The sequence below is a fragment of the Colias croceus genome, chromosome 20, assembly GCF_905220415.1.
Source record: "Colias croceus chromosome 20, ilColCroc2.1".
Taxonomy (NCBI): domain Eukaryota; kingdom Metazoa; phylum Arthropoda; class Insecta; order Lepidoptera; family Pieridae; genus Colias; species Colias croceus.
Window position 1 is genome coordinate 1,694,093 of NC_059556.1, and position 21,914 is coordinate 1,716,006.

The 21,914-nt window shown below is 35.3% G+C and overlaps 2 protein-coding genes across 2 annotated transcripts; one reads left to right on the top strand and one right to left on the bottom strand.

Annotated features, from left to right (window-relative positions):
* Nucleotides 1–282: 282 nt before the first annotated feature.
* On the top strand, nt 283–20,052 carry LOC123700655 (cyclin-J-like). The gene is made up of 6 exons (XM_045647909.1): nt 283–694; nt 1,910–2,020; nt 12,013–12,184; nt 12,886–13,167; nt 14,099–14,255; nt 15,383–20,052. The coding sequence occupies exons 1-6, from the start codon at nt 587–589 to the stop codon at nt 15,747–15,749; spliced, it is 1,197 nt and encodes a 398-aa protein (XP_045503865.1). The 5' UTR covers nt 283–586; the 3' UTR covers nt 15,750–20,052.
* Nucleotides 20,049–21,054, bottom strand: LOC123700651 (protein tipE). Its single transcript, XM_045647905.1, has one exon. It carries the CDS (start codon nt 20,989–20,991, stop codon nt 20,311–20,313), a length of 681 nt encoding a protein of 226 aa, XP_045503861.1. The 5' UTR covers nt 20,992–21,054; the 3' UTR covers nt 20,049–20,310.
* Between the last annotated feature and the right edge of the window lie 860 nt (nt 21,055–21,914).

Below are 21,914 nucleotides of genomic sequence, written 5' to 3' on the forward strand. Positions count from 1 at the left end.
AAATAAAGAACGGTTAACGTTATTTAAAATATTTACATATATCGCAATAATTTGCATCTCCGATATTTGCATGGTTTTAAGTTTAACAATTTGAATTTATATTGTGATCGCCACCAAAAAAAATATATTTACAAAAAGTTAAACGCAGGTGGTGTCTAGGGCGGTCTTTATTTAAACAAAGAAATCACTTTTTGATTGTCATTTCTAGAAACTGTCAAAAATATGACAAATCATTATAAAATGTGAAAATGTCAAAGAACTTCATTCATATTTCATACTTCATTTCGCATTTGAATCGCGTGTGGAATGTGTCGTATCTTTTGATTTGAATGAAGCGTCAAAATGTTCTAAGCACCGCGTCCATTGCATCTTGTGTTTAAATTGATGATTATTTCTTTATTACCTAATAAAATGTGAACAATTAAACTACGAAGCCATTTGCAAGAGATACTATACGAATTTCTGAGCTAAAAAAGATATTTTGACGTTTGTTTCCACGTGGTGACTGTCAAGTATTTAGCTACGTGTTAATTTTGTTCATTATATTTAATAAAGTTACTGATCTCGATCGCATATTGCTCGCGGAATGGAGTCCTTGAACATGTCAAAATTAAATTTGTCCAGCGTAAGGAGCCACGCGACAAGCGAAAACTGTACAAAACCAGATGTTACAGAAATAAAGTACGAATCGAATGTAAGTAATTCACAGTTTAAATTATAAAATAATCGGATAAACTGACTGAAATTCACGTATAAATATATCATACCTACAATGCATATCAATGGATAATTTGTTTTCATTATATTTAAAATTACATAAATAGTTTCACATCTGTAACTCACGACGTATTCTGTAAATTTTTAATGTATTGTCATTGATTTTAATCTAAATAACAAATTTACATAATAAAATACTCGTTTAAATTATGTTCTTTTACTTAAATTTCGTTGGATCTAAGTTAAATAAATAGACCTTGAATTAACAAATTATTTGTCATGCTTACAATTATTAAAATGTTTTCATAAGACAGAATGTAAACAAATTCCACCATAGTTTTATGATAGATAACATGTAGTTGCATACATAATAATATATGCAACATTGCATGCATAGATTGTGAATGTTACATTGCATCATGCAATATTATGAAATTTCTTAAAGTAAACTTTTAACAAAGAATTATTGTTGTTTATTTATTTTTTGTTTTCGTTCAAAATGTTAACTGTATAATATGTTAATAATATACTTCAAATTGTAAAAGTTATGCATGCCAAATTTCAGTCCAAGCGGTCAGTCAGTCAGTCACCTTTGCATTTTTTTCGCTAGATTATCATTTGATCTATTAAACTACACAAAAGATTATGATGCAGTTTTTTTAAATAGATAGTGATTCAAATGCAAGGTTATTGTATTTAATGTGTTAAATTTTATACAAACTGGGTGAAGTCACAGGCAAAAATCAAGTATATCACTACATAGTATAAAACAAAGTTGCTTTCTCTGTCCTTATGTACCGTTGTATGCTTAAATCTTTAAAACTACGCAACAGATTTTGTTTAATAGATAGAGTGATTCAAGAGGAAGGTTTTAGTATATAATTTCGTTTTTTTTTAATAGATAGAGTGATTCAAGAGGAAGGTTTAATTTACTAGAGGTCCGCCCCGGCTTCGCCCGTGGTACATATGTCGCAATAAAAGGTAGCCTATGTCCTTTCTCGGGTATCAAAATATCTCCATACCAAATTTCATGCAAATTGGTTCAGTAGCTTAGGCCTGATTGAGTAACAGACAGACAGACAGAGTTACTTTCGCATTTATAATATTAGTATGGATTAGGATTTAGATAAAGCGGGCGAAGCCGCGGGCGGTAAGCTAGTTATAAATATAACAAACACAATTTTATTTGCAGACACTCCTGGACCCTGATGATGAGTTCCACTGCGAATACAGAGATGACATTTGGAAGAATCTATTAGAACAAGACGCTCAGAAACCTGTTATACACCTGCAATCACCACAGGTATGTTATTTAACTATATATGTATTTAAATGGATAAAACAATTTTTTATGTAGTATAATAAGTATAAAATTTTTGTATAAATATGAAGTATGATGTTTGTCGAGTTGGCTAGTGTAAATATAAATGGTATTACAGTACTATAACAACTCAAATGTGTGTATATTGATTTACTAGCTGTGCACTGCAATTTTACCCACAGTGTTCCACTGTCTTAGTCTGATGATATATAGCCTATCCTTCCTCGGTAAATGGGCTATCTAATACCGAAATATTTTTTTAAATCGGACCAGTAGTTCCTGAGATTAGCGCATTCAAACAAACAAACAAACTCTTCAGCTTTATAATATTAGTGTAAAGAAATGGCAAAAATAAAATTGCAGCGTAGCTACACACTTCTTTATTATTCAAGTTTTCACAAGAAAAATCAACGTTTTAATTATGGCTAGGCTATATATAGGCTTATCCCCTCCGCGTGGCTGGCTGGTAGGCATGGTGGCTGGTTGGAGGGGAGGTCAACATGGCGGCTTGGCTTGACGGGGGTGACAGGCGACGTCACGTCCGTTACACTCGGCCATCCTGAAACAGTTGTTCCCACGGGAACAACAAAAATAATTAGCTCTCTAATAAATCAATAAGATCTTCAGTTTCCATTTGCTCATCCGAACTGCTAGCACTATCAGAAACTGTAACAATACTTTTATACGGCCTCAACGAATCCGCAGCTACTAACCCACTAAAACTCTTATACCCACGTAAACCCTTTATACTTCTAATTTGGTACCTATCATTGCCCAATACTTTCGTTATTACATAAGGACCGGAATACAAGTCGTCAAGTTTAGTGTTAACTTTGGATGCTGAACAAGTGGGTGCTTGACGCCATAGCACAAAATCACCCTTCTTATATATGTGAGCGGGTTTTCGTTTCCTATCGAAGTTACGTTTCATTCTAGCGCTCGCTTTTAGTATCCTATCTGTTGCTTTCTTACGACGCGACTCTATTGGTTCAGAAACACGCCCAGGTACCGAAACGTCACATACTGGTCTACCTGCCCGAGCGAACATCAAATCATAAGGCTTATAACCGGTTGTGTTATTAATTGTGTTGTTAATTCCCCAAATTATATCGGGCAAAGAATTAGCCCAGTTAATAGAGGCTTCGCTGGGGTCTGTGGCGCGTAATGCATCTAATATTGTCCTATTTGTACGTTCCACCTGACCGTTAGCGCGTGGACAAGCAATAGCATTAAGAGTATGTCTAAATTGTTTATCGTTCGAAAATTTCTTAAAGTTTCTACTTGTGAACGCTTTTCCGTGATCGGTGACTATGTGATCAGGGAAGGAAAACAAACTAAATATTTTTCGCAGAACCCTTATAGTTTCGATCGAGTTGACTGTACGCGTAGGCTCAGCTATTACGAACTTAGAAAAACCGTCTGTCATAACGAGCATATATTGATATCCCTTCTTTGTCCTAGTAAAAGGGCCTATGTGATCAATATGTACCATCCTCATAGGTTCAGAGGGCTTAGGAATTGGATGGAGTTTACCTTCTATTTTGCCGTAACCGCCTTTGCCGTATGCACAATGAAGACATGCATTCACATATTTTTTGATAAATCGCGTCATTTTAGGAAACCAAAATTCATTTTTAATTAATTCGGTAGCGCGATTTAATCCTACGTGACCGATGTTATCATGATGCATTTGCATTATCTTCCACCTAGCTGAATTCGGAACCACTAGCCTATTGCCGTTCAAAGTTTTACGATAAAGCCTATTATCAATGATTTCGTAATTATTTTTTATTTCTGCTCCACCGGTGTTATTTTTTAATTGACTAAAGATCGCGTTCAACTTATCATCCTGACATTGCACCGTATAAAACCAATCCGCTACTTCGAGACGATTCACGTTCATAGTGTCTACCGGATGTCTACTTAACGCATCTACATGTTTCATTCGTTCCCCCGGCCTATACTCTACGCTTATATCGTAATCTTGTATAGAAAGCCACCACCTTGCGATACGTGGTATAATGTCACGTTTAGTAAGAGTAGCGCGGACTGCTGTACAATCAGTAACGATCTTAACCTTTTTTCCTACTATATATACGCGAAAACGACGTAAAGATTCTACAACGGCAAGAGTTTCCAGTTCATAACTATGATACATGCTTTCCTCTTTACTCGTCACCCTACTAAAATATAAAACGGGTCGCAACGTACCATCAATCTGTTTTTGTAGAAGTATACCGGCTATTCCTAATTTACACGCGTCAGTATGTATTTCCGTAGAAAGCACAGGATCGTACAAAGCTAACACAGGCTCGGAACACAAACACTTTTTTAATTGTTCGAAACTATTGTTTTGATCACTACTCCATATCCACGAAGCTTTCTTTTTAGTTAAATCGGTTAAAGGGCGGGCAATGACGGCAAAATTGTAAATAAACTTACGAAAATAACTACACAACCCGATAAATTGACGCACACTATGAACATTGGTCGGTGTTGGAAAACGAGACACCGCTAATAACTTTGAATCGCCCGGTTGAATACCCTTAGCCGATATTTTATGACCTAAATACGTTATTTCATTTTGCAAGAACGAACACTTACTCATGTTTAATTTTAAATTTTCTACTTCAAGTTTGACAAGTACCGCTTGCAAAATATCTAAGCCTGACATAACGTCATTCGAGGGTAAGAGTAAATCGTCCAGAAATGCCAAAATTTCACGTTTACCATGTTTGTTTTTAACATTATTATTTTCAGTTCTACCTACAGATTCAACTATTTTATTTATCAACCGCATAAAAACAGATGGCGCGTTTGCCAAACCGAATGGAATACGAGTGTACTCGAAATGACCCTGAGGTGTTATGAATGCAGTTTTGTGTGTATCTTCATTACTAACACGTAATTGATGATAGCCTTGAGCCATATCTAAACTCGTAAAATATTTGTGGCCCGCTAATTTCGAAACCTGATCGTCTATGTTTGGCAATGGAAATCTATCTTTTACGGTAATAGCATTTAAGGCACGGTAATCAACACACATCCTACTGTCACCGTTTTTCTTTTTGACTAAAATGACCGGAGATGCATAACTAGATTCAGACTCTTTGATAATGCCGGCATCTAATAATTCACTTACTTTAGACTGAACTACTGCTTGTTCGCTATGCGATAATCGATAAGGCTGGCGGTAAATAGGCTGATCACTAGTAAGCTTTATTTTCATTTGCACTAAATCTGTGCACCCTAGATCTTTTGTACCATTAGCAAAACAATGTTTGTATTGTACTAATAAACTGATAAGATCTGAATGTTGCTTATTATTTAACGGACCTATTTTTATGTCGTTTAATTTTACACCTCCTATACATAAGTCAGTAGTTGAGGATTGACCTATATTATTAACATTATAATCGGCAAATCTATGGCAAGCAAGGGTAAGTACCTGGCTATTTGGCTGTAGTGGAGACTCCTGGCAGCTTTCAGCCCTGGTTAGGACCTCTCCCGGCGGCCACACGATAACCTCGCAGCCCATGTTGATGACTTTGATGTACCCGTCTTCACCAGTGAGCAGGGTGGATGGGAGAGAGTAGGCCACTCCCTGCAGCTCATGATGCCGAGGTGGTGTAACCACATCGTTGCCGACCTTATTTCCGAGAACCCGCACTTGAATGATGGAAGAGCCAGGTGGAAGTTTCTCTTCGTTGACTGTGACGACTTTAAAGCGATCATGGTCTTCGATAGCCTCAATATCACATATGGGATCTTGAGTACGATTAAATTCGACAAGGCCTTTGCTAACTGTCAATGTCATACCTTCGCTGTTGATGACAGGCTGGCCGATTAAAAGATTAACATCGGCCATTTTTATGCTAGACAAGTAGGCGTGGCATTTCATGGTTATACCGTCAATTTCTAATTGAAATTCAACTTCTCCACGACTCGTTGAGAGTCCACCGGAGAATCCTTTTAAAGTGACACTTGTCGGTTTGACATCCAATGACAATGCGTTCGATACTTGATCGTTTAAAACGTTAACTTGACTGCCGGTATCAATGTATGCTTTCACGTGGATGCCATTCACTTTAACGACCTTTTTGTATATTTCATTATAAGGGCGTAGTACATTTACTTCTTTTATGTTGTCGGTTGAGATAGATCTTCTATTGTCCGTGGCAATTGTAGGACAACGTGAAGCAATGTGTCCCCTATTTCCACATTTATAACATGTACGTGTGTCAGGTAGGGAGCAATCACGCAGTAAATGACCAGTTTTCTTGCATCTCGGACACGGGTCTGTTTCGACATTGGGCGGCATTGACTTTTTATCCGGGTGAGATGGCCTACTCACCAAATTTTTCTGAAACCTTGTTTCGATAGGTAAAGTACGGTAGTCGTCAAGTGCACATAAAAATCCTTCGTAAAGCTCTCCTGGCGTTTGGCATTGGAAGGCTCGAGCGTTAGGTTGTAGCGATAGTGGCAGACCACGAATGATACAGGAAACGCTGGCGCTATCGGATAACTTGCACCGGAAGCACATGGCGATTTTATCTTGATAGTATTTTGTCATCGTCTCTGTAGGTTGCTTCTTCCTTTGTAGTAATTCTTCAAGCATGTTTCCATAATCGCGATATCGAGGAAATGCTCGCAATAGCATATCCTTCCATTGTTCCCACGTGTAATCGTAGTTCTCTAGACGATTGTACCACTTCTTTGCTTGACCTCGCAGCTTATCTTGTAGGTAAAATGATTTAGTTGTATCGTCCCATCCATTTATTTCCCCAATTTGGTCAATTTTACGAATCCATGCTTGTACCGTGCATTCCTCACTATCAGGGTCAAATTCCTGGATTAAAGATGCAGCACGATGGACTTTTGACTTATTTGGAGCTTGGGGGTCATCTTCCAGGTTGCGTAAAGCCTTTACTACTTCTTTTTCCAGCAGATTCTTGAGCAGCTTCCGTGCAGGCGGTGAAGAAGTACCCTCATCTTCCTCCGACATTGATTCGTCAGGAGGTCGACAAACTTGTGGTCGATGTCGTTTCATACCACTTCTGATTGTAAAGAAATGGCAAAAATAAAATTGCAGCGTAGCTACACACTTCTTTATTATTCAAGTTTTCACAAGAAAAATCAACGTTTTAATTATGGCTAGGCTATATATAGGCTTATCCCCTCCGCGTGGCTGGCTGGTAGGCATGGTGGCTGGTTGGAGGGGAGGTCAACATGGCGGCTTGGCTTGACGGGGGTGACAGGCGACGTCACGTCCGTTACATTAGTATAGATTAAGAGTAATCAATAATTATTAATAAAAATACCTTGTTCAATTTTAACTCTCATCTTAAAATTACATTTTATCTCAACAAAATTTAAATTAATATGTAAATACTGATATGTAGAGGGCGTATTTCCAAACTATACATAGCCAGAACGCAACCATAGGAAACTGCTCGTGTATACTTTGTAATGCTGTTTTTAAGTTTGTTATTACAAAATATACCCGAATTTTGCGTACTGATCGTGTATACTTTGTAACGCGGATGCTTGCTTCTTCGTTTCAAACTATACACGATCAGTACGCTTACGCTTGAGCAAAATAATAAATAGGCGTAGGCAATCAAATACTTGTATAGCTATATCTTTTTTCTTTTATTCTTCTTGATTGATTCAGTAAAATTTGGAATAAAAATATTATTAGGTGAGCTTAGAAAAATAAATAGGTAGCTAACAGATATAAGGGTTACCTATGGGTTAGGTTAGGTTCGTGTTTTTTTTAACTACACAAAAATAGGAGCCCCGCGAAGCGGGGCTCCGTCGCCTCGCAACCGTTTTCTTATGGTCTAATAAGTCCAGCGATAGTGCTAAAATGTAAGAATCTAATTCAATTGCAGTCGTGCAGTAGGTATATTCGGGAACGAAGACACAAGCATCCTCGATACAAAAAATATACGATCAGTACGCAACATTTCATACACAATACACATGCATTTTAATAATAGATTTCAAAACAGCAATACAATAATATAAGCGCGAGCAATGAAAAGACGCCGCGCTTACTCCGAAACATACACGATTAGTCCGCATGCGTACTGACTACTGGCGCTGTATATTTTGGAGCGTTATTCTTACTTACTTCACTACAAAGTATACGCGAGTATTTGCGTACTGCTGTTGTATAGATTGGAATAACTTTGTAAAAAAGATATTTCCAAACTATACGTGATTAGTTTCACACCGTTACGTACTGGCCTTGTATAGTTTGGAAAGACGCATGTAGAGGTAGGGGTTTGTCTCTTTTTTTTAAGAATACAAGCCTTCTATTTGCATGAAAAAGTAGGAACCATTTTTAATGAATTTTATTGATGGGTATTTATTTCAACCAACATATGTTAATAATGTATGAACGAAATAAATAAAATTATTTTAATTATTAAATTACCATTTTAAAGACCTCAAAATCTGTTCAGCTATTTCATAGACATTGAGGATGTTTTAAATTTTAACAATATGTGTAGTTATATGCATAGATTTCGTATTTTATTTCATACAGGCAATGTGCATTTATGAAACACTGATGCAATGATCAGATGCATTGCTTCTTGCATAATGTTGTGTCAGTAGACTCAAATGACATTATATTTGTGAAATTATTGAAAGCCTTAAGGTTGGATGAGGATGGATCTTATGGAAAAGAAAACGTTATCATGTACCACGGGCAAAGCCGGGGCGACTGCTAGTTTTCAATAAAAATATAAAATTAAAATCTTATATATAAAAATGAATCGCAAAATGTGTTGGTAAGCGCATAACTCGAGAACAGCTGAACCGATTTCGATAATTCTTTTTTTATTATATTTCTTGAAGTACGAGGATGAGGACGATCTTATGTAGAGAAAACGTAAACATGTACCACGGGCGAAGCCGGGGCGGACCCCTAGTACAAAATAAACTTAATGATTTAAATTCCTACCATTTTCCTAACTGTATCAAAGAAATTATTATTTTCACACTTTAGGCTTTATAGTTCACTTTACATTGCTTGCTAATTTATTTTTGATTAAAACAAACAATTAAGATGTATCTTTAACTAGCGTCTGCCCTGGCTTTGTCCGTAGTATATTTACAAACTATAGCACTCGGGGATCACATACACAATATCAAACCCCAATTTTTTTGACGTGACAACGTCTTATAATTCGATAGAGCCGGTTGCACGCACGAAAAAACATGACTCATGCGGCGTTACCTCGCTCTGAGGCGTTCCATGTGGCTTGAAGTGCAAGCGAGAGCGCGGAACGAGCGACAAAGAAGCACAATCCGTTGTCACCATAGAGATCTAGAGAGATGCCAATCGCTTGCGCTGAGTACGAAACCAGTGTCTCATAACAAATTTACGCACACAACAGTAAACAAAATAAAAACAATACTTCGCGTTGTGTGCGTGTCATCACACAAAAATTTGAGAGCGACTATTCGTTCGCACACTAGATTGTAAGTAACGTACGTATACAGCACCACACAGCCGCAAGATATGCGTTTACGATAGGGATTGCTTGTCGATAAAATGAGAAACGTTAAAATTAAAACAATTTATAGGCAATACAGTAACTAGGTAGAAAATAGAAATGGACACCTTGATGGTAGCATTCATGGTGATGAAGTACATAAAGCATTGCCTATTGACTTATTGTTAAGTAAAATAAGTATGAAATAAGTGATTTTTTTTTAAATCCATGTATAATAATCACTATAAAATTATTGCTCGAGTACCTATCAAATAATAATAATACATTCAGATATTAAGCTAATAGTAATACATTATGATATAATAATAAGGTAGTAAAATAATACATAATACGATAAAAAATCCGAATCTTATCGACATGGACACACTCGACGCGCATCCTCAAGTAACGACCGCGAGCAGCGGCCGTACTACACGATCGAACGTTTTTGTTAGCTTTAGTATCTTCATTATACATTGCGGTATTCGAACTCCGCGTTTGAATAGAGTCACGTACAGAAGAAGCATTGTAAACTATTTACATAAATTAATGTGACTGTCGTTCTGTCACATAATGAAACCACGAAATCACTCAACGTAATATTGTTTTTGAAATTATAGTAAGAAAATCGTATAATTTTCAGTACTTACCTATGGTATGTGATTCCATTTGACTTAAAGTTGCTGGTTTCACTTCAGTTTTTACAAACTTTAACGGAACAACGCGGCATTGTCAAATAATACCCGGCCGACGGTCGAACGTCAACTGAATGCAACAAACAGCATGTGTTCTTTTTTTGGGCATATTGCTGCGACACCGGCCCCGCCCCCTAACCATATATCCCTTTAGTTTCTGTGATCTGTGGTTGTCACGTTCACGGTTCAACAGCTATCGTCAGTAAACCGACTTTATAGACAACCAATTTTTTTAAATTGGTCCAGCAGCTCCTGAAATTATCATGTTCAAAACAAAAAGCATATATTAATATTAGTTTAAAGGTATGATTGGTACAGATGTCTACTATATTAGACTTTTAATACCGTGGCATTTGGATGGTGCAATGATTGTAATTCAAGTTGTAAATTGCATCATATCAGAATCGATTTGATCAATCTTAACATCGCGTCGCTATACTGCCCGAGGCAAGACATAACTAATGATCTTGCTCTAGTTTTAAACACCTATAATATTAACGGCTTGCGGTTTCACCCGCGTAAATCGTCATGCCGTAAGCTACAGAGAAGATTAATATAAAATTTAAAACAAACAAAAAATATTTGAACTTTATACATATGTACATTAAAATCGTTTAATCAATATATGAAGGAATCTGCATTTATTGCTGTAATTTTCTAGAAAATCGGATATTGTATCACATAAATTATCACTATTGCCCGGGTTTATGCATGCTGCAGGTTTATCTACATTTCTTCCCAATTACATAGAGATAAACTTAATTAATAATAATTATTGTAAATATTTAATGACTAGCTGCTCAGCGCGGTTTCACCCCCGTGGCTCTGCTCCTGTTGGTCGTAGAGTGATGATATATAGCCTTATAGCCTTCCTCGATAAATAAGCTATCCAACACCGAAAGAATTTTTCAAATCCGACCAGTAGTTCCCGAGATTAGCGCGTTCAAACAAACAAACAAACTGTTCAGCTTTATATTATTATTATAGATTATAGATTGTATGTATTATGATTTAAATATTTTAGCATAGTCCTAAGTTAAGTAACATTATACTAAAAAGTTAAATAAGACTATGGTGAAAAAAAAAAAAATACGCCGCCTATTTAAAACATTACTTGTTTTTTAGCAAAGTCAGATGAATATCAACAAATTTTATACAGCGCGCGAATATTGCACAATGAAACGTAATATGAATTAAATACATATTACCTAATTTATCTCCATTAATACTGGTCAAGCCGGTGATTAAAAGGAAAAGTTATAAGTTCAATAACCTGTTGTTTGCATGAAATAACACAAAGATCCTTTCATTTAAATTACAACAAAAATAAACCAATGTTGTGAATCATTATGCAGCTCTATGAAATAATGAGTGAATATGGTAGGAATTGCATAATATTCACCTCCGCTAAAGTTTATTTTCCAATAGAAGTAAATAATATGAAAATTTATTAAATCTACTCTCATTATTATGAATGTGGTAAATTATGCTGCTTATAAAATTTAAGAAGACAACTAAAGAAGACTTGAAAGTTGAAATTCATCTCGCAATTCTGAACTCACTAGTGTGCAAATCAACATCTTTATTTATTCTATATGAAGATTAAATTAATATAGGTAACAATTTTTATATCTACCCTCAACATCATCAACAAATTAATAAGTAGTAGAAAGAAGAAGAAAGTAGAATATCCGAGTTTACCTATAACAATTTATTAAATTCTTGTATCACGTTTATTTATATAATTAATATATCTATTACAAATTCACAGCTCGAATTCAGAGGGGCCCTAGTGCAGCAGTTGCGCGACGTCTCAAAGAAGCTGGGTCTCTCGCTAGCAACACTGCACTCTGCGGTCGCACAGTTGGATCTATTCATGGACGCACACAGACTGAGGGCGGATAGACTCACACACGTGGCGCTCGCGTGCTTGTCTCTTGCAGGTTTGTGGTGCCCTGGTACTTTTTTTTTGATAGAGTTAAGCGAAAGTAACAAAAAAAACATAGGTTTAGTCTGCAATTTACTGCATTAGTAGATGAATTAAAATCGTAGATATAGGTAAAATTAAATACAGATACATCTATAATCTATACTATAAACCTATTCATAGACGCACAGACTGAGAATGGACAGACACACACGTGGCTTTCGCGTGCTTTTATAAAAATTACATATTAAATAGGCTAGCAATGCGGTTGTGTAGTTGCACAAAACAGTTATGAAATAAATAATTGATCTTATCTGAATAAGATTAAGCATATCTGTAGTTTCAAAACTGCTATAAGAGAGAATCTTGTTAGTTTAGTAATTAGTTTATTTAATGATTTTGATAATTTTAATTTTTATGCGTATATGTATTGACGCACAAGCAAAAAAATCTGTGATCGATAAAGTTATTATTTATTTATTTAAAAAAACGACGTGTGGCACTCGGGGACTGCGGTAAAACTACTGCATGCTATGCCTTCAAGCCACACCTCCGCCCGACGCCCGTCGGAGTGGGGAGCGTGAGATTTTTTCGTTAGGAATTTCTCAATTCGGTCCCCGCGCTCAAGGCCCGCGATAGAAGCTATGCAATAGCTTAAAAACATTAAATAGCAAAGTTATATGCAGATATACTTCAAAAACTCCGTTCATTTCACAGCAAAGAGTGAAGAGAAGCTCAGCAGGGCGCCCACGCTGAAAACGTTGGCTAAAATAAGCGGAGTACAATTATGCGGCAAGACGTTCAGACAATTAGAGTGGATGGTCGGTCAGCACGTGCGTTGGCGACTGCTAGCGCCCACGCCCGTGACTTTCGCGGCCCTGTTGGCGCAGTACGTGGTCACCGACGCGGATCTGACCACGAGGCACCCGAAGTTTGTGAGACGGTTCAGGCGGGATGGAGCTAAATTGCTCGAAGCATATCTGGATTTGACACTGTCCGGTGAGTTATTTTTCTGGTCATTTTTATTTGTTAAGCTTGTGTTCTGTTGTTTTTATTTATTCTTAGTTACAATAGCATAAATTGATATTGCAGATACTGTTTTATATGTTTCCAAGTTACAAAATTGCGATTAGTGATAAATGACATTTTAAAGTGTTGTTACATTATATTCACATTAGTATGCTATTATAACTTCACCTGTATATTTATATGTAACTGAATCCTTTAGACTCGATTTTGTCCCACTTTAAACGGATAGATTTAATTCGAACTTTATACACTTATGGTATTGGTTACAATACAATAATTTCACGATATAAACATCATACATTTATAAATTAAAGATTTTAAACGAGATTTATTCATTATATTATTATTTCCTCGGCGTTTCGCGCACTTTGCAGCGAGCGTGGGCACGGGAAGACTGGAACTTTTGGAGCTATATAACATACTAGCTGTGCCGCGCGGATTCACCCGCGTGGCTCTGCTCCTGTTGGTCTTAGCGTGATAATAATATATAGCCTGTATTACTCGTGGATAATGTAGCTTTCGAATGGTGAACGAATTTTTAAAATCGGTCCAGTAGTTTATGAGCCTATTCATTACAATCGAACAAAGATTTCCTCTTTATAATATTAATGTAGATTATTTCTCAACAGATGTGCGTCTCAAAGTGGTCCAAACTGTTGAAGTAACTATATTTCTTTAATTCATTTCCCAACAGATGTGCGTCTCAAAGTGGTCCAAACTGTTGAAGTAACTATATTTCTTTAATTTATTAATTTCCCAATAGATGTGCGTCTCAAAGTGGTCCAAACTGTAAAAGTAACTATATTTTATTATTTCTTTAATTAATTTCCCAACAGATGTGCGTCTCAAAGTGGTCCAAACTGTTGAAGTAACTATATTTCTTTAATTAATTTCCCAACAGACGTGCGTCTCAAAGTAGTAGAGAGCGTGGAGGTGGGTTGCGCGTGCGTGTCGTGCGCCCGCGCGGAGCTCGGGCTGTGCGCGTGGCCGCGCTGGCTGGCGGAGCTCAGCGGCCGCCGGCACGAGACCGTGGCCCCGGTGGCCAGGCTGCTGCACAGGTGAGAGGAATAAAAATGAATTATAACTAGGTTTATAGTAGTTTTAACATATACTCCAGTCAGTCAAGATAATCAATTCACAATAATTCCAAAAGTTTTCAAACTTCGGTCAAGTGAATGGTACATTGGGATGACAATAAATCTCATTTTGCAACCTTGTCCGCAGTCCGGAACATTGTTAAAATTGCAATTAAATTATTTTTTTGCTGTATGGTTGTGAAAAAAAATTCCAAAAGTTCTGTAAACTTGGGGAAGTTTTCGATATAATATTTCATATCACGTATTAAATTTACAACCAATCTCAATGTACGGAACAACTTTTGATATTGAATATTAATGTTTTTTTTAAACTGAATGAAAACGTTCCAAAAGTTCTGCAAACTTGACACAGATATCGGAAAAATATACCGAACGGTTGAATAAATTTGCAACCTTTTTCGTTGACCGGAACATGTTTATTTGTAATGCTTTTTAATTCGTGGTCATTTTTTCGAGTAAAGTGGTCTCGGAATAAATACAAAAGTTTTGGAACTTTATTTCAAACTTTGAAAACATCTATTCTGATACATTTATAAATTTGCAACCTCATACGCGATCCGGAACTTTATGCAATTTACAAAAATGTATTTTTTTTTTTTTTTCACCTTCAAGAAAATTTCAAAAGTTCTGCAAATCGTGGGACTGTTTAATTTTGGGATTATCTTTCCACCGGCAGCTTTGCCTGCGTTGCGTCAAAGAAAATCCGCATAGTTCCCGTTCGATTGGAATTTCCGAGATAAAACCTATCCAATGTCCTATCTGTGTCAGATTTTGTCTAAAATAGACTCAGCGTTCAGAGACGTATAGAAGAGATAGATAGACCGAGTTTCTTTCACATTTATAATTGTAGTGGGATTGACCCATCACAGACACTTTTATTCATATACTTGTATTTTCGTTGTGTAAATAAAATAATTGAACCCGTTAACATGATGAACAAAGGCCGAAAAGACATAAGTCGATGTCCCGTCTGGTTGATATCCTTATACATGGTTATACCAACGAAGCGAATTCCTGACTAGCAACCGACATAAAAAGAATAAAACATGATGTATAAATTAATTAATAAAAAAATATTTCATTCACAGGATGATGCAGATAAAATCGCGCGACACGTCCGAGTGCGAAGTGGACCAAGGCTACAGTAGCGCACGGACCACGCCCAACATTACCCCCTCTACGTCACCACAATACCAAATATCGCCCCCCACGACTTGCACCAACTACCTCGACTACAGACAACCGATCAACACAGAGTACCTAATCCCAGAGACGAACCTCAACTACTACAGGATCTCGCAACAAACGGACCACAGACTGTGCAGAGCGAGCAGACTAATCGAAGCGAGCATAGAACCATCCACAAGTATGGCTGTGAAAAGAAACATTGATTCGAATGAATTAGAACTAGATAGAAAGAGATACAGGGTGTCTCTGTCGCAGGCGGTTCAATGATAGCGTCTAGTCGGTGTGGCTGGTTCTGGAACGTTCGAGAAGCAAAGGTAATGTGGTTATGGAACGTTCTAGAAGGATTCAAATTTTCGAGGAAATTTGAGTTTCTAATTTCGAATGTAGGCATTGCTTTTTATTAAATGTGGGATATAATATGTTGTTATTATGTAAACGCTGTATTATTTCAATAATTGCGTCGCTGTTTTCTCGGATTTGTATTGGTAGAAGTATTTTTGCATATAATTTAATTGAGAAATATATCGGCGTTAAGAAACATTGTACTCGATTAAATGTTAGAGATTATAGCAATAATTACGTTAATATTGTAAAGTGCCTCGTTTGAACTTAAGCCGGTCACACTGCGTTTAGCAAATTCAGTACATATTTACATGCACATAGAGTTCCTAGTTGCAATTGTTTTTTATTTATTTTAGTATCATTCCAAGAGACGTACCAGTGTTTTTTAGATATGTACTGAATTGATTTATTTTTTGCATTTATTTATTAATTTGTTTGAAGGTATTTAATCAGACACGCCTACAGGCGAAACGGGCGAACGGGTCAAAAAATAACGCGTGATAAATAATATTTATTTATAATTCTGTCTCGTAGCATTTCTATAAATAATATCAAAGAAATCCCTTTCCCCTATTTCCCCTATTTTTGGTACACAAATAATTTGATTAAAATATATCCCATATAAAATACACTATCAAAAATCACGTGTGAATAATCACATGAGAAAAGTCACTGTGAAAAAATCACTGAAAAATTGATAAATCACAGCTGTGATTTAACCGTTTGCCCTTAGATTAATGCTATGCCAATTGCGAAGTCTGAATTCTATATTGTATTAGATGACTGACTCTGGACATTTTATTTACTCACTGTACCTATTTAGTTTATTTATGACTGGTATGATTTTTAACAGACTTCAAAAAAATGGAGGTTATCAATTCGGCCGGTATTTTTTTTAATAACTAAATTTTCTTTAACACCATGTCTCCGCCATCTTAATACTCTATGGTTCAAATAAAAAAAAAAACGAATATTTTGAACATATTCTTACAGCTTGCCTATTATATCATTAATATTAAAAAATGTAGTTTTTAAACAAAATATCTTGAAATTTGTCTAGAGTGTAGTTTGTTTTAAACTTAATCTACAGCATTGCTGTGAAAAGACTTCGTACGGTATCGAAAAACCTAAGTACGTTTTATACGAAATATTTAAATTTAGGTAGGTAGTAACAAATTAACCAATTGAGTTCACAACTCGCGTATGTTAATGTGACAGTGTTGCCAACAACTGTAGTACACCAAAGAACCTTTTAAAGTATAAATATTAGGTAATATCACTTAAGAGGAGGCTCCCTTTCTCATTTCTGGCACTGAGAGACCGGTTACAGTACTAGACGCTAATACAGCCGTAATAAAGTTGAATATCGCGTGCGCTCTTTGATCGCGTTCGAGCTCGAAAAGTAAGTCTCAATTCTTATTTCGTTTATAACTAAAGTAATAATTGATCTAGAGAAAAAATATCTTCGGATTCGATAGTAAACTCTATTTTCTTACTGTTAACATTTATTTTAGACACAAAGTCCAAGTAAATCTTTAAAAAAATGTAATAATCCTTAAAAAGGCATAATTTTTGAATAAAAAATAAATCGAGCGAAAATGTTACAATTACGCAAATATCTTGTACTTACATCGAAAGAAAAAGACCCAAAAAATCATATACTAAAGTTCTATTTTGATTGTATGTGTGCTTGTTTCAGAATATTAATGCAAATTCACATTAAATATAGGGAGCTTCCCCTTAAAAATAATTTAAAACTACCAGTAGTTTAGTAATGAAGAACCTGAAGATATAAAATGGAACTCTATTAATATCTGCAAACTGTTAGAATAATTGGCAGCACTGCATTTGTCGAATTTATCTTTTGCCGGGGAACTTAAAAAGTTTTTGACAAGTTGTGGACTTGATATCATTAACACACGGACGGACATGTAGTTTTATATTAATAAGTATGTAATAATATAACGCAATATAAATTGACAAATTTATAGTATGTTAGTTCGTGTGTTATGTCTTTGTATGGACTAATATTGCTTATATATTGTGTAATAATTTTATGTAGCGAAATAAAGTCATACGTAATTAGTTTTAAAACGTTGTTACGTCTTTTGTCTACCTTCTTTATCCACTTTTCACTATTAATTTATTAACTCTTTGATTTTAATAAAGCATTATTAGTTCATATAAAGATTACACTATGATTGCCAAAGCATTTTGACGATCATTCACTTAAATATAGGTAAATTCTCGTTTTCATAATATAAAGGTGAATATAATGTATTATTATTAAAAACATTCTGATTAAAAATAAATTTAGGCTAGCTTCCATCATGTGACAGCGCCCGTTTGTAACTTTTCGAATTGCCAGATTTGAATATCGATATTCTCAAAAAAAAAAAAATTAAAAATAAAATATCTTTTTTAAAACAAAAAGCGCGCGCTGTTGCATTCTTTAGCCGTAATGTCACAGATTGTAAAACATCACCTTAATGTTATATGCTAGAATAATTTTCGTTTTCATTTAGTTTTAATGTTAGAACAATGTTTTTTATTGTTTTAATAAGGTATTACGATGGAGTCAAAATAAATCGAATCCGAAAAGTCGAGAACAATTTATAGAATTAGTAATATTTCTTATTTCACTCTTCTATTCCAAAATGGCAGCTAATTATGAAAATAAAATAAAAACGGGGATAATTTAAAACACTGGACAGTTTTCTTTAAATCATCTGTAATTTGTTTTATTCATCTAAAAGTTTAGTTTTTTTCACAATTTTTGAAGTGAAAACTTCTTTAGCGCCGTTGAGTACTTTTTCTGTAATGGGTATAAAATCTTAAACTCGCGTCAGGACACGTGACCTGATCGAAAAAGCGTGACGGATGGAGAGAACTCAACGTTCATAATCAAGTTTTCACTTCTGCCGGCACTCCCGGAGTGCAACCCGTCTTTTTTTATAAACAATTTAATATCATGTCTCACTCATTTACACACCATTTAACGTTAATTTTTTTTTTCAAGATTAATAGTTCTATTTAGTTAAAAGTTGCCAGTATTTTTTAATTATTCCCGTGTAGTGTATTAATTATCGTAATATCTTTGAAATAACTTAAAATTTATATAAATTGCGCAGGATGGTTGTGAACAGAGTTTGTTTATTTTTGATGTTGAAACCCGTTTATCGTGTGATATAGGATTATTTTTGTGCATTTTTATTTTCTTTTTTATACATAGTTTTTTCTTTGTCTTTTTCTTTGCGATTAATTTGCCGACTCGATGTAAGGTAAATTATAGGAATATCATATGGATTGTTAATGCCCGGTTATTTAATAGAAATAGAAAATAGTTTTGCTTGCAAATTGTTAAAATTCACGTAAGGAAGAATAGAATATTCTCTATTAATTGTTTAATAAAATAAATAACATGAAAATGTAAAAGTATAAAACTCACTTGAATAGTTTTTTTCTTTACTTAATTTTTCATAATTGGTTCATAGTAGCCAAAAGAAATACTGTTTCTCATACCCAAAATCCTAGAAGAGAACAATTTTCTATCGAAATCGTGCATAATCTATCGTGCATAATCGTGCATCAGCAGTTATGAGGTTGTTCTACAATTGATTTATTATATTATGTGGCATTTTAATTTTAAATACATAGCAAAAATTTTGTTAATTTTTTTTCTTTTCTTGTTTTAACTGATTATGTTGTAAAAAGTTTAATTTTGAAAGTTACCATTGTTTCAAGAATTGCGTAATGTAATATGTATTGTCATCTTAAACCCTAAAATACATAAATAAAATATTGTAATGTAATTGTTAAACTATGCTTTTGTAATTTATAAAATTTGATACGATTTTAAATCATTCGAAAATTGCAGTTTCCAATCGACCAAAATAACATTAATAACACAAATCGTATCAAATTTTCTTGATCTTCGACTTGCATCTTCTGTACTTAATGCCATCTTTAAAATTAAAAATGTAGACAGGGCTGCCACATGTGTCATTTATTTTATACTCATTTTAATTTTTAAATATGGTAGCCCTGTTACACTATGTTATGGTTGGAGAGATGCTACGTTAGAGCAATGATATGATGATATATCGCTTAAAGACTGATGTGATGGTACTACAGTGTAAAATGATTGATGATTGTAATAGGACACCATAGTTTTGTACTCAACGAATGAAATTTAAAGATGCAACTTGAAATAAAAGTATTTACTCTTTCCTTGGCTTTTATTGAACTCACATAAAGAACATAACTCTCATCCAATATTAATAAAATATAATTATTTCACACAGAAATATAACTAGGTACTTAACCTACAGTAAAATTGTTGCTATTCATATACGATCGAATCTGAAAGATATAATAAAATTCCATAGTGCTTATAGCAAACTAAAGACACGATAATTTAATAGTAACTTCACACGTAAAATCAATTCTATATGTGCTTGAAGACGAAATTTGATATTGGGCTAAGCTAAGCCAGCCGGTATACGGTTGTGTCGTCAATAGACAATGTCGGGAGACGTGGAGGCCGGCGTGGTGGTCGTCGCTTGCGTCGCGGTCGACACTCGCAGTGCAAAGCGCAGAGGCCAATTCCCGCGCATCCAGACAGAAAGAGCGGCAAAGCTAGTGTCCTCGTCACAGTCGCTACTTGCTCTCCCCTTGACCATCTAGGCACTACGACAGTGGTGTCCGCTCGAGACCAGAAACATGGGTACCTGGCGCCCACGTAGCCGTAGTTGAGCGTAAAGTTCTCACAATTCACGGCTGGTGGATAACCGCATCCTTTTATGTTTACATACAGTACTGCCGGACGCCAATCCTCAGCGTATGCTTTGTATTTGACGTGCAGTTGAATACATTTATATGCGTCGCTAGTGCATCCTTCTCGGCAAGATGCCCAAGTGCAGTTGTCGAGTCCGAGCCTATCATCGCGTCTCTCTGTTACGCATTCCGCAGGGACTGGATCGAAGTCAGCGGCTAACGCACTAAGCGCTGGGTCTGCGTACAGCGGCACGAGAAAAAGTAACGCTGAACTGCCTCCACAGAGCACGGCTGCCAATGAAATTGTTATGTATCGTGTGAGTCTGGCGCGTGTATCTCCTCTTCGACGCTTGGCTCGCACGACCAGTCTTTCTGAACTTCCACCACGCATTTTTAGAGCACTGCGTCAACCCATGCTGAATTTAAAACCTTGTCCTAAATGCATTGTTTTGCAATAAGCATGCGCCAAGTTATAACATGCGCAGTAACGATTTTAACGACAATACCTCTATTGTGCGATAATATTATATTATTGAAGATATTGCAATTTAATTAATAAAATTATACTTGTAATTTGTAATTTTAGCACTTGTTGATCATAATTAAATTATTTTTCAAATCAATATTTATTTTAGAAGTGCGTATATTTGAAGTTATGGATCATATACCAAATTATATAACGATGCAGTTTATATAATATTTATATTTGAATAAACCTAAAAACAAAAATGATTTAACATAAAAAAATCCAGTTTATAGACAATCATATAAAAACGCTTATTTTTTGGCTGTATGATTATAAGCCTTTGCCTTTTTTTTACAAAAGCTCTATTATCTATTCCCGACATGTGTCATTAGGGATGTCGAAAGTGAAAAAAAATATCGATATATCGATACATCGATATTTAAAAAAAATATCAATATCGGCATTGATATATCGCGGAAAAATTATCGATATATCGATATATCGGCAAAATTAAAAAAAAAGTGGTTTTAAAATAACAGTGTATTTAGCGCAATAATATCAATTGTAATCTTATCTTAATATACATATATAAATCTCGTGTCACAATGTGTGTCCTCAATGGACTCGTCGTCGGTTCGTAAATGTGCCGCTAAATTTGATGTGTTTCCACTCGTTTTATAGTTTTTATCACACAGATTGCAGGTAACGTTACCTTTAGAGGTCTTTTTAAAAAAGTTCCACACAGCACTGCCGCTGGAACTGTTGGAAGATGACATGATTTACGTCGTGAAAAATAAATTCTGATTTGGAAAACAGTAAACAATTCACGAGATAACAGATTTAGGTTA